At 41.0% G+C, this 13,619-nt stretch overlaps 2 protein-coding genes across 4 annotated transcripts in view; both read right to left on the bottom strand.

The window, feature by feature from the left end:
• LOC122902784 (transport and Golgi organization protein 1 homolog) overlaps positions 1–13,619 on the bottom strand; it is a 112,525-nt gene that overhangs the window by 21,173 nt on the left and 77,733 nt on the right. The gene's annotated exons all lie outside the window — the stretch shown is intronic.
• LOC122902783 (transport and Golgi organization protein 1 homolog) overlaps positions 1–13,619 on the bottom strand; it is a 56,023-nt gene that overhangs the window by 12,129 nt on the left and 30,275 nt on the right. For both annotated transcript variants that reach the window (XM_044242755.1, XM_044242754.1), the window contains exons 4-5: positions 13,511–13,598; positions 114–135 (exon numbers count right to left, since the gene is read on the bottom strand). In XM_044242755.1, the coding sequence (XP_044098690.1) occupies positions 114–135; positions 13,511–13,598 (110 nt within the window). The remainder of the gene's footprint in view (positions 1–113; positions 136–13,510; positions 13,599–13,619) is intronic.

A 13,619-nucleotide genomic window follows, 5' to 3' on the forward strand; every position in this document is an offset into this window, starting at 1 on the left:
TTAAGTCAGTGAGACATCAGAAGTCACCATATTTATCCCTCATCAAATTAAACACACATCAAACACGGGTCCTGAGAATTTTTGGCAAAGAAAACTGAAGCCCCAAATCTTACCTTCATATTGTCGAGGCTTTATCTAAGAGAGGAAGAAACAAAGATAAGCTGGATGACAAAACATATTATGAGTAATAATCTATAATACAGATAGTACCACAATTGTAATCCAAAGATATTACAACAATCACTTTGCTTAGCAGCATGAATTCACAGGATTAAAATGGAAGATAGAATTAGAATTTCTGATGAAGTCATCATGGTTAACAATAAATTTATGATAAAGAGCACAGTGTGTTTAACTTATTTTTGCCCTCAAATTCTATTCACATAGTATTCAATGAATGTTCAACCTATTCAATTTTGACAAGGGATCATGCAGACATTGAAAAAAATATCCATTAATTCATTATTTCCCTAGCTTTTTTTATGTTAGTCACCACAGAGTCTGTCATTAGTTTTTGTTTTCTTATTTTTTTTAATTTATTTTTTATTTATTTTCAGCCTAACAGTATTCTTTGTTTTTGTACCACACCCAGTGCTGTATGCAATCTGTGCCCTCTCTAATACCCACCACCTGCTTCCCCCAACCTCCCAACCCCCAAGACTTAAAACCCCTCAGATTGTTTCTCAGAGTCCATAGTCTCTCATGGTTCACCTCCCCTTCCAATTTTCCCCAACTCCCTTCTCCTAACTCCCCATGTCCACCATGCTCGACCAATAAGTGAAACCATATGATAATTGACTCTGTTTATTGCTTTATTTCACTCAGCATAATCTCCTCCAGTCCCATCCCTGTTGCTACAAAAGCTGGGTATTCGTCCTTTCTGATGGAGACATAATACTCCATAGTGTGTATGGACCACATCTTCCTTATCCATTCGTCCATTGAAGGGCATCTTGGTTCTTTACACAGTTTGGCGACCGTGGCCATTGCTGCTATAAACATTGGGGTACAGATGGCCCTTCTTATCACTAAATCTGTATCTTTGGGGTAAATACCCAGTAGTGCAATGGCAGGGTCATAGGGAAGTTCTATTTTTAATTTCTTGATGAAACTCCACACTGTTCTCCAATGAGGCTGCACCAACTTGCATTCCCACCAACATCCCCTCCAACACATGTTGTTTCTTGTCTTGCTAATTTTGGCCATTCTAACTGGTGTAAGGTGATATCTCAATGTGGTTTTAATTTGAATCTCCCTGATGGCTAGTGATGATGAACATTTTTTCATGTGTCTGATAGCCATTTGTATGACTTCATTGGAGAAGTGTATGTTCATACCTTCTGCCCATATTTTGATATAATTATCTATTTTGAGTGTGTAGAGTTTGAGGTGTTCTTTGTAGATCCTGGATATCAACCTTTTGTCTGTACTGTCATTTGCAAATATCTTCTCCCATTCCGTGGGTTGCCTCTTTGTTTTCTTGATTGTTTCTTTTTCTGTGCAGAAGCTTTTGATTTTGATGAAGTCCCAAAAGTTCATCTTCGCGTTTGTTTCCTTTGCCTTTGGAGACATATCTTGAAAGGAGTTGCTGTGGCTGATATCGAAGAGATTACTGCCTATGTTCTCTTCTAGGATTCGGAAGGATTCCTGTCTCACGTTGAGGTCTTTTATCCAGTTTGAGTTTATATTTGTGCATGGTGTAAGAGAATGGTTGAGTTTCATTCTTCTACATATAGCTGTCCAGTTTTCCCAGCACCATTTATTGAAGAGACTGTCTTTTTTCCACTGTGTATTTTTTCCTGTTTTGTCGAAGATTGTTTGCTCATAGAGTTGAGGGTCCATATCTGGGCTCTCTACTCTGTTCCACTGGTCTATGTGTCTGTTTTTATGCCAGTACCATGCTGTCTTGGTGATCACAGCTTTGTAGTAAAGCTTGAAATCAGGTAACGTGATGCCCCGCATTTTATTTCTGTTTTTCAACATTTCCTTAGCGATTCGGGGTCTCTTCTGATTCCATATAAATTTTTGGATTATTTGCTCCAGGTATTTGAGGAATACTGGTGAAATTTTGATTGGAATGGTATTAAAAGTATAGATTGCTCTAAGAAGTATAGACATTTTGGGACAAGATGGCGGGGTAGTAGGAAGAGGCGCTTTTCAGCTGGTACCCCAAAGTGAGCTGATTAGCTACCAAGAACTCCGATCACCCATGAAATCAGCCTGAGATCAGACTTATACACGTCTGGATCTCTACAGGGGCAGAAGACGCCAGTGAGCAGGTAAAGCAGAATGGGAACAGCGGACTGATATCGGAAGATAAACAAAAGGGGGAGGGAGCCACCAGTGGCGAACAAATTTTAGGATTATTTGCTCCAGCTCTTTGAAGAATGCCGGTGGAATTTTGATCGGAATGGCATTAAAGGTATAGATTGCTCTAGGCAGTATAGACATTTTAACAATGTTTATTCTTCCGTTCCAAGAGCATGGAATGGTCTTCCATCTTTTTGTGTCTTCTTCAGTTTCTTTCATGAATTTTCTGTAGTTCTCGAGTACAGATCCTTTACCTCTTTGGTTAGGTTTATTCCCAGGTATCTTATGGTTCTTGGTGCTATTGTAGATAGAATCAGTTCTCTAATTTCCATTTCTGTATTTTCATTGTTAGTGTATATGAAGTCCACTGTTTTCTGTATATTGACTTTGTATCCTGCCACATTACTGAATGGTTGTATGAGTCCTAGTAGATTGGGGGTGGAGTCTTTTGGGTTTTCCATATAAAGAATCATGTCATATGCAAAGAGAGAGAGTTTGACTTCTTCATTGCCAATTTGGATACCTGTTATTTCTCTTTGTTGTCTGATTACTGTTGCTAGGACTTCTAATACTATGTTGAACAAGAGTGGTGAGAGTGGGCATCCTTGTCGTGTTCCTGATCTCAACGGGAAGGCTTCAAGCTTTTTCCCATTGAGGATTATATTTGCTGTGGGTCTTTCATAGACAGATTTAATGAAGTTCAGGAATGTTCCCTCTATCCCTATACTTTCAAGTGTTTTAATCAGGAATGGATGCTGGATTTTGTCAAATGCTCTTTCTGCATCAATTGAGAGGACCATGTGGTTCTTTTCTCTTCCATACTAATTTGTTCTATCACATTGATTGATTTGCGAATGTTGAACCATCCTTGTAGCCCAGGGATGAATCCCACCTGATCATGGTGGATAATCTTTTTAATGTGCTGTTGGATCCTGTTTGCTAGGATCTTGTTGAGAATCTTAGCATCCATATTCATCAGTGATATTGGTCTGAAATTCTCCTTTTTGGTAGCATCTTTGCCTGCTTTGGGAATCAGGGTAATGCTGGCTTCATAGAAAGAATCTGGAAGTTTTCCTTCTGCTTCAATTTTTTGAAACAGTTTCAGGAGAATAGGTGTTATTTCTTCTTTGAAAGTTTGGTAGAATTCCCCTGGGAATCCGTCAGGAACTGGACTCTTGTTTTTGGGAGGTTTTTGATCACTGATTCAATCTCGTTACTAGACATTGGTCTATTCCGGTTGTCGAATTCTTTCTGGTTTCAATTTTGGGAGTTTATAGTTTTCCAGGAATGCATGCATTTCATCTAGGTTGCTAAGCTTATTGGCATATAAACTGTTGATAATAACTTCTGATGATTGTTTCTACTTCCTTGGTGTTCGTTGTGATCTCTCCCTTTTCATTCATAATTTTATGAATTTGGGCTTTCTCTCTTTTCTTTTGGATTAGTGTAGCCCGTGGCTTATCGATCTTATTGATTCTTTCAAAAAACCAGCTTCTAGTTTCATTGATACGTTCTATTGTATCTCTGGTTTCTCCCTCATTAATCTCAGCTCTAATCTTGATGATTTCCCTTCTTATGTGTGGAGTTGGTTTGATTTGTTGTTGATTCCTCAGTACTTTAAGGTGTAGAGACAGCTGCTGTGTTCTGGAGTTTTCCATTTTTTAATGGAGACTTTGGTGGCTATGTATTTCCCCCTTAGGACCACCTTTGCTGTATCCCATAGGCTTTGAACCAAAGTGTCTTCATTCTCATTCGTTTCCATGAATTGTTTCAGTTCTTCTTTGATCTCCTGGTTGGTCCAAGCATTCTTAAGTAAGGTGGAGTTTAGCTTCCAGGTATTTGAGTTCCTTCAGAACTTTTCCTTGTGATTGAGCTCCAGTTTCAAAGCATTGTGATCTGAGAATATGCAGGGAATCATCTCAGTCTTTAGGTATCGGTTGAGTCCTGATTTGTGACCAAGTATGTGGTTTATTCTTGAGAAGGTTCCGTGTGCACTTGAGAAGAATCGGTATTCTTTTGTTTTAGGGTGGAATGTTCTATATATATCTATGAGGTCCATCTGGTCCAATGTGTCATTCAATGCTCTTGCTACTTTTTTTGATTTTCTGCTTCGATGATCTGTCCTTTTCTGAAAGAGGCATGTTAAGATCTCCTACTATTAATGTATTCAATTCAATATGACTCTTTATCTTGATTAACAGTTTTCTTGTGTAATTGGCTGCTCCCATATTGGGGGCATAGATATTTACAATTGTTAGATCATCTTGGTGGATAGTCCCTTTAAGGATTATGTAGTGTCCTTATGTATCTCTGACTACAGTCTTTTTTTTTCTTCCAATTTATTTATTTTCAGAAAAACAGTATTCATTATTTTTTCACCACACCCAGTGCTCCATGCAAGCTGTGCCCTCTATAATACCCACCACCTGGTACCCCAACCTCCCACCCCCCCGCCACTTCAAACCCCTCAGATTGTTTTTCAGAGTCCATAGTCTCTCATGGTTCATCTCCCCTTCCAATTTACCCAAAAGCACATACCCTCCCCAATGTTCATAACCCTACCTCCCTTCTCCCAACCCCCCTCCCCCCAGCAACCCACAGTTTGTTTCGTGAGACTACAGTCTTTAGTTTAAAATCTTATTTATCTGATATGGGAATTGCTACCCCAGCCTTCTTTTGAGGCCCATTGGCATGAAAGATGCTTCTCCATCCCTTCACTTTCAGTCTGGATGTATCTTTAGGTTCAAAATGGGTCTCTTGTAGACAACATATGGATGGGTCCTGTCATTTTATCTTATCTGCAATCCTTTGCCATTTTATGGGAGCATTTAGGCCATTTTCATTGAGAGTGATATTGATAGATACGTTTTTATTGACATCGTGCTACCTTTTAAGTCTTTCTTCCTGTATATTGTCTCTATATTTCTGTTTAATACTATTCTTAGGATTTTTCCTCTTTTATAGAACTCCCCCCTTAAGATTTCCTGCAGCGTTGGCTTGGTGTTTGCATAATCTTTTAAGCCTTGCCTGTCTTGGAATCTCTTTATCTCTGCATCCATTTTGAATGTCAGTCTTGCTGGATAAAGTATTCTTGGCTGCATGTTCTTCTCATTTAGTGCCCTGAATATATCTTGCCAGCCTCTTCTGGCTTGCCAGGTCTCTGTGGACAGGTCTAATACTATTCTCATGGGCTTTCCTCTGTAAGTAAGGAGCCTCTTTGTGCTAGCGGCTTTCAAGAAATTATACCTACAATTATGATTTCTCAATTTGACTATCAGGTTTCTTGATGTTTTTTTCTGGAATCTATAATCTTGGGTGGAGAACATTTGGCCTCTAATATATGAATGCTGGTTCCATTCGTGAGATTGGGAAATTTTCATGAAGGACTTGTTCCACTGTATCTTCTCGACTTCTTTCTTTCTCCTCCCCTTCAGGGATTCCAATAATTCTGACATTGGAACATTTCCTGGCATCATTTATTTCCCTGATTCTGTTTTTGTGGTTTCTAAGCTGTTTGTTCCAGGCTTCCTCTTGATCTTTCTCTCTATCTGTTTGTCCTCCAGATCACTAATTCTATCTTCTGTCTCAGTTACCCTAGGTTTGAGAGAATTTACATTAGACTGGAACTCATTGAGAGCATTGTGAACATCAGCCCTGGTAACTTTTAACTCTGCCCTAACATTGTGAACATCCTGTCTGGTTGCTTTCAGCTCGGCCCTAATCAATTCCATTTGGTCATCCATGGCTTTCTCCAACCTCGCTATTGCCTGGATAAATGTTAGCCTGAATTCTCTTTTCAACATATTGTCTATGTTGATAGCCCTTAACTCTGTTGTGGAAGGTCCATCCTCTGTATTTTTCTTCTGTTGGGATTCCTCCTCCTAGTCATTTTGGTGAGAGATGACAGAACAGATGTAACTGGATGTATCGACCGTGGTGCAGTCAGGGCGCACTCTGGAACAGTTCTGATCAATCAGGATTCCCCACCCAAATGAGAGAAAAGACAATAAAAAGAAAAAAATGAGAGATAGATACAGGAAAGAAAAGGAAGATGAAAGAGAATGTTCAGCCCAAATGCGCCCCAAGGTAAGATTTATGAGGTATACAAACAACAACAGACAAACGAAAAGACTGATAAAAGTATATAACAAGAGAAAAATATATAAATATATGCAAATGCAGGAAGAACCTCGTTGAAAAGAACCCCAAGTGTAAGATTTATATACTATCAGGACAAACACAAAAACACAGAAACACTAGTGGAAGAAAAAGATGTGAGAGTGGTTATAAATTCTCAAAATGGGCGAGGAAGGTTTTTTTTTTTTAAAGATTTTATTTGTTTATTTCACAGACAGAGATCACAAGTAGACAGAGAGGCAGGCAGAGCGAGAGAGAGAGAGAGAGAGAGGGAAGCAGGATCCCTGCTGAGCAGAGAGCCCGATGCGGGACTCGATCCCAGGACCCTGAGATCATGACCTGAGCCGAAGGCAGCGGCCTAACCCACTGAGCCACCCAGGCGGCCCATGGAAGGTTGTTTTGATCCTTGCTGGATGTATCTTGATATCTTTGTTAAAGGACTCAACTTTCCTAGGATAAAGGGGGATTAAAAACAGGTTTACCTATAGGGGTAGTATTGACTGGGGAATGGGGATTACTTTGAAGTTTAACTCTATATGAATATTAGACAATAGAAATAAAAAAGGAATAAACTAACCTAAACTAAAATTTTAAAAAATTCAAAAAATAGAAGTGCAAAAGAGAAACACAGGTGTATGCATCAAAAAGTTCAGGTTGGAAGTTTATTATGGAATTTTATGTGTTGGACAGCTCACTGTGATGGTAAATAGGTTAAACCATTATCTATATACTAAAAATGAGGCAGAATAGTGGGAACAAATTAAAAATAAAAGTTGTCCTATGAAGTAGTGGTGGTGCTTCTCTTGTAGTCTTTTTTTTATTTCTTTCCTGGTTGGTTTTCTGGGGGAGGTGCCTGCCACGTTGGTTTTCAGTCACTATTGTACCCTGAGTTAAGTCCTTCAGTCCCCCTCTAGGGGGTGGGCTCTGAGGAAACCGGTTTTTTCAGGCTTTTTTTCTCTGGAGGTTTTTATGTTTGTTCACCTTTCCCCCCCCTCTCGCCTTGACCTCTTTTGATGGTTTTTGTAGGTTTAGAGGAAAGCAAACTGTACCCTGACCTCCCTCTCAGAGAGAAGCCTCAGTCTGTTCTTCTGTGGGTGTTGCAGAGCCCATATAAATTTCCCCTTGGCTGCTTGCAGAGTAGGTTCTGAGTCGCGGTCCCTGGGGACGCAGGATCTTCTGCTTGTACCCAAAAGCATGGCAGCGGCAGCTGTCTGGGATCTCCAGACCGCCAGAGAGGTTCTAAGCAGTGATCACACACTGAGATTTTCCCACTGGCTCAGGCTGGGAGTGCCTAGTCTTTCTGGGTCTAAGAGCACCCGGCTTGCACGCACCTCTTTCAGGGGAGGCTGTGGGTCGCGTGCGTGTCTCACGCTCTGAGAACGGGCGCAGGTCCAAAAGCACCAGGCTGGGCCTTCACACACCTCTCTCGTGGGAGAGTTTGGGGTGCGTGTGTTAGGCTCTGAAACAATGGCGGGTATCAAAGAGCGCTGGCTGGGCCTTTGTACCTCTCTCAAGGGAGGATGAGGGACACACGCATTACAGGCTCTGTAGCAGGGCTCCCACGTTCTGCCATCCTGCGTGGCTCCCATCCCCTCACAGGAGCCAGAACCCACGCAATCTCGGGTGTGCTGGCGGCTCTGGAACCAAGATCTGGTTTCTTTGTCACACACTCTCTGGCTCAGAGGCAGGGGAGGCTGTCCTGGGCCCCAGAACTTAAGCCCCTGTCCCTAGCTGCCCCGATTCCCACAATTTACCCCCTGCGTTCCTTTGCTCTTTTGGAGTGCTTTCAACCAGTCTCCAAGTTAATACTGGTCCCCAGACACAGGGCACACTCACTCGTATTAGGGTATTACTTTCCAACTGCTCAGCTCTGGTGGCTCCCTCCCCCTTTTGTTTATCTTCCAATATCAGTCCACCTTTCCCACTCTGCTCTACCTGCCCATTGGCATCTTCCACCCCTGTAGAGATCCAGATGTGTAAAATTCTGATCTCAGGCTGATTTCATGGGTGATCAGAGTTCTTTGGTAGGTAATCAGCTCACTTTAGAGTACAGGTTGAAAAGGTGCCTATCCCTACTTCCCCACGCCATCTTGTCCCTTCTGTCATTAATTTTTGATGTAGTGTTCCAGGATACACTGTTTGCATATAATACCCAGTGCTCCATGAAATAGGTACCCTCCTTATTACCCATCACCAGGCTCCTCATACCCCTCTCCTCTAAAACCCTCAGTTTGCTTCCCAGAGTCCATAGTCTCTCATGGTTCATCTCCCCCTCTGACTCTTCCCCCCCGATTCATTTTTCCCTTCCTTCTCCAAATAGTCCCTATGCTATTCCTTATGTTCCACAAATAAGTGAAACCAAAGGATAATTGACTTTCTCCACTGGACTTACTTCACTTAGTATATTTCCCTCACATTTTTGCAACCCAGTATCTGCACTGAAGTACAGAACCTGGGACTATTTTAAAATACTGAAAGAAAGAAAATGGAAGGAAGGAGGAAAGAAGGCAGGGAGGCAGGCAAGGGAGCAAAGGCTGTGTCAAGGATATGCCACCTCTTTCCTTCTCTAAAAAGCTATCCTGAAACCTTACAAAGAGTTGGCTTTTTGCTGAATTCACACACAGTTATGGCACATCAGGTGCTATGAAGTTTCACAGACTGTTTTAATGCAGTGTCATCAAAAAGAAGTAAAAGCCATTGGATGAGAAAAAGAGTGGCCCGTGATGGGATGAAGCATAAGCCATGACAGAAATGACAGCTGATGTTTCCAAAAGTGGGAGCGAGGCAATTCAGATATGAGTCACCCTAATGTTATTATGGCTCAATAATATCTAGGCAAGACCTCATTTTGACACGATTAACATATTGCCTGTTTTAAAAGTTTTACAGGAGGATGAGAGGCTAGGGCCAACCCCCAAATATTGCAGGATATTGGAATATCACCATGCTATCAATAAACCAGTCATAGTATGTTGTTGGGGAGAATGCATCAGGGGAGGGAAATCAGAAAGCCATGGTTATTCCTTTAATTTCACATGTTGATTAGGAGCCTCTGAGCTCCTGTGGCCATGTCACCAGTCCCATGGGCAGGGGAAGTGGAAAGGCCGATGGCTACACCAAAGATATAATGTTTTTCTTTTCTCTTTGAAGGGAAGTTTTCTCCATTGTGAGGGAGAGGGGGAATAGTCCAAGGAGAAAGAAACTCAAAAGAGTTCTTTCTTCTTACAAAGGTCTTCCCTCAAATGAAACTATGTCTCCAGAGTCTAACTGGGGGTTTCCCAAAGACTAAGCCACAGAGGTGAGGGAAATACTCAACTCCAGTGCCATCTCCTCCCTGTCTCACTGGAGAGGACCTCAGTCTAACCCCAAGCCAGAGGAGCAGAAAACCTCTCCCTAACTCCCACTTACCTCCCTTCCTTCAGCAGGACAGGGTATCTAGCTTTCAACACAACCCTACAAGGCATGCTGTAGGTAAAAACCATGACAGAAAACACGAGAATCACACTTCCTGTGGCAGAAGTGAAGGGGAGAGCAGGCTGGACTTTAAAATCTCTTCGATGTATGATACTGGGTCTAAGGGAAAAGTGCACAAAAGGAAGAAGAGATAGTAAATGTGGGCAGAGATAGGAAATTCTAAGATTGTAACATGTTGTCTAGCAAGACAACAACACCATTATAAAAAAAAACAAAACAAAGAGGCAACCCACGGAATGGGAGAAGATATTTGCAAATGACAGTACAGACAAAAGGTTGATATCCAGGATCTATAATGAACTCCTCAAACTCAACACACACGAAACAGGCAAACACATCAAAAAATGGGCAGAAGATATGAACAGACAATTCTCCAATCAAGACATGCAAATGGCTATCAGACACATGAAAAAATGTTCATCATCATTAGCCCTCAGGGAGATTCAAATTAAAACCACATTGAGACGTATCTTGAAAGAAGTTGCTGTGGCTGATATCAAAGAGATTACTGCCTATGTTCTCCTCTAAGATTCTGATGGATTCCTGTCTCACGTTGAGGTCTTTTATCCATTTTGAATTTATCTTTGTGTACAGTGTAAGAGAATGATCGAGTTTCATTCGTCTACATATAGCTGTCCAGTTTTCCCAGCACCATTTATTGAAGAGACTGTCTTTTTTCCACTGTATATTTTTCCCTGTTTTGTCAAAGATTAATTGACCATGGAGTTGAGGGTCCATATCTGGGCTTTCTACTCTGTTCCACTGGTCTATGTGTCTGTTTTTATGCCAGTACCATGCTGTCTTGGGGATCACAGTTTTGTAATAAAGCTTGAAATCAGGTAAGGTAATGCCGCCAGCTTTATTTTTGTTTTTCAACATTTCCTTAGCGATTCGGGGTCTCTTCTGATTCCATACAAATTTTAGGATTATTTGCTCCAGCTCTTTGAAGAATGGCGGTGGAATTTTGATCGGAATGGCATTAAAGGTATAGATTGCTCTAGGCAGTATAGACATTTTAACAATGTTTATTCTTCCGATCCAAGAGCATGGAATGGTCTTCCATCTATTTGTGTCTTCTTCAATTTCTTTTATGAGTGTTCTGTAGTTCCTCAAGTACAGATCCTTTACCTCTTTAGTTAGGTTTATTCCCAGGTATCTTATGGTTCTTACAGACAAAAGGTTGATATCCAGGATCTATAATGAACTCCTCAAACTCAACACACACGAAACAGAAAAACACATCAAAAAATGGGCAGAAGATATGAACAGACAATTCTCCAATCAAGACATACAAATGGCTTTCAGACACATGAAAAAATGCTCATCATCATTAGCCCTCAGGGAGATTCATATTAAAACCACATTGAGATATCAACTTACACCAGTTAGAATGGCCAAAATTAACAAAACAGGAAACAACACGTGTTGGAGAGGATGTGGAGAAAGGGGCACCCTCTTACACTGTTGGTGGGAATGCAAGTTGGTGCAGCCTCTTTGGAGAACAGTGTGGAGATTCCTCAAGAAATTAAAAATAGTGCTTCTCTATGACCCTGCAATTGCACTCCTGGGTATTTACCCCAAAGATAGAGATGTCCTGAAAAGAAGGGTCATCTCTTCCCCAATGTTTATAGCAGCAATGGCCACGGTCGCCAAACTATTGAAAGAACCAAGATGCCCTTCAACGGATGAATGGATAAGGAAGATGTGGTCCATATACACTATGGAGTATTATGCCTCCATCAGAAAGGATGAATACCCAACTTTTGTAGCAACATGGGACTGGAAGAGATTTTGCTGAGTGAAATAATTCAAGCAGAGAGAGTCAATTATATGGTTTCACTTATTTGTGGAGCATAACAAATAGCATGGAGGACAAGGGGCATTAGAGAGGAGTAGGGAATTTGGGTAAGTTGGAAGGGGAGGTGAACCATGAGAGACTATGGACTCTGAAAAACAATCTGAGGGGTTTGAAGTGGCGAGGGGGTGGCAGGATGTGGTACCAGGTGGTGGGTATTATAGAGGGCATGGCTTGCATGGAGCACTGGGTGTGGTGAAAATATAATGAATAATGTTTTTCTGAAAATAAATAAATTGAAAAAAAATTTAAAAAAAAATCAAGAGTGCTTGCACTGGCTTCATGAAGAGACTCAAAATAAACCGTAGGAAAGAATCATTGACAGTAAGGAAACTTCCAAAAAAGAAACACAAAGACAAAAACTACACAGAGAACCCAGAAAACCCAAGACTGTTAGGTCATTTCAAAATGTGTAACATACACATAACAGGAATACCTATTCCTATAGGAGAGTGGACGGAGAGCTATTTGAAGCAATAATGACAGAGTATTGTTTGAAATTAATGGAGTTACCTAATCAAGATCCAGGAAAATCAAAACATTGAAAGCAGGATAAATACCAAAACACACACACACAAACAACGAACCAAAACCACCAATGTTTCCTAATCTAGAATATTCAGCTACAGATCATTAAAGACAAAGAAATTGTTCTGGAAATCTGGAGCAGAGATTTGGAGTGAGTGTGGGAAGGGGAGAGGTGAGCAGTAACATCTTACTCCAGAGAAAAAGGATAAGAATGACATCACACTTCTTTTCAGAAACCATGCCATCAAGAAGGATGAAGTGTTTATACTGTTTAAAGGAACATCAAGCTAGAAACCTGTGGCCAGTGAAATGATCCTTCGAAACACATCACAGAGTAAGTAAACTTGTCAGGAATAATGACGGGCATTATTTCAATGATGAAGGGGTCAATTCTCCAAAAAGACACAACAATTTCTAGTGCACATGCATCAACAACAGAGTATCAGAGCACATGAAGCAGAAACTGAAAATATTGCTGGTGGGAACAGATGAATCCATTCCTACAGCTGGAGAATTCAAAATCCTCTTATCCCTCATTGACAGATCCAGAGATGCAGAAGTCCCATGAGAACACGGGTGAACTGACCAGCATCACCCATCCACCGCATCCACTCACATCAGCAGAATACTTCATTCAACAATGGGGTATAGACATTCTGCTCAAGCTCACATGAACTGTCACTGAGAGAGCCCATATTTGGGTCAATACAACACATGTGAACCACCAAAGGAATCAAAATCACAGGAACTATGCTCTCAGACCACAGATGACTCAAACTAGAGATCGAGAACAGAAAGATAGCTGGAGAAATGACTGGAGAGAGAGAGATATTCAACAGCCCACATCTAAAGAAGACATGGGTGGAAGGGCAGGTGGGTGGAGGGATGGGTGAAGGAGGTGAAGGGAAAGAAGAGAGCACTTCTTCTGCTGAGCACTGAGAAATGTACAGAATTGCGGAGTCATGTTGTACACCTGAAACTCAGATTACACTGTTTTCCAATTATGCTTGAACTTAAAAAAAAGAACATATGGATCAAGAGGGCACTTCAATAGAAATTTAAAACTACATCAATCTAGGTGATAATCAAAATTGACATATTAGAGGGAAATTTGTAGTACTGAATGGACATAAAAATGTCCAGGGACTATAACATTTTTTTGCTTATTTATGAATGAAAGTACAGAAGGTACATTAATATACTTACAGTGAGGATGGTTCTCCAGAGGTAAATGAGTAAGGCACAAGTTCCCAAGAAGGCAGTTAAAATGAGAAGCTTCCACAGAACTTCAGTCCTATGAGGGCCAAGACGGAAA

The sequence above is a fragment of the Neovison vison genome, chromosome 3, assembly GCF_020171115.1.
Source record: "Neovison vison isolate M4711 chromosome 3, ASM_NN_V1, whole genome shotgun sequence".
NCBI classification, from domain to species: domain Eukaryota; kingdom Metazoa; phylum Chordata; class Mammalia; order Carnivora; family Mustelidae; genus Neogale; species Neogale vison.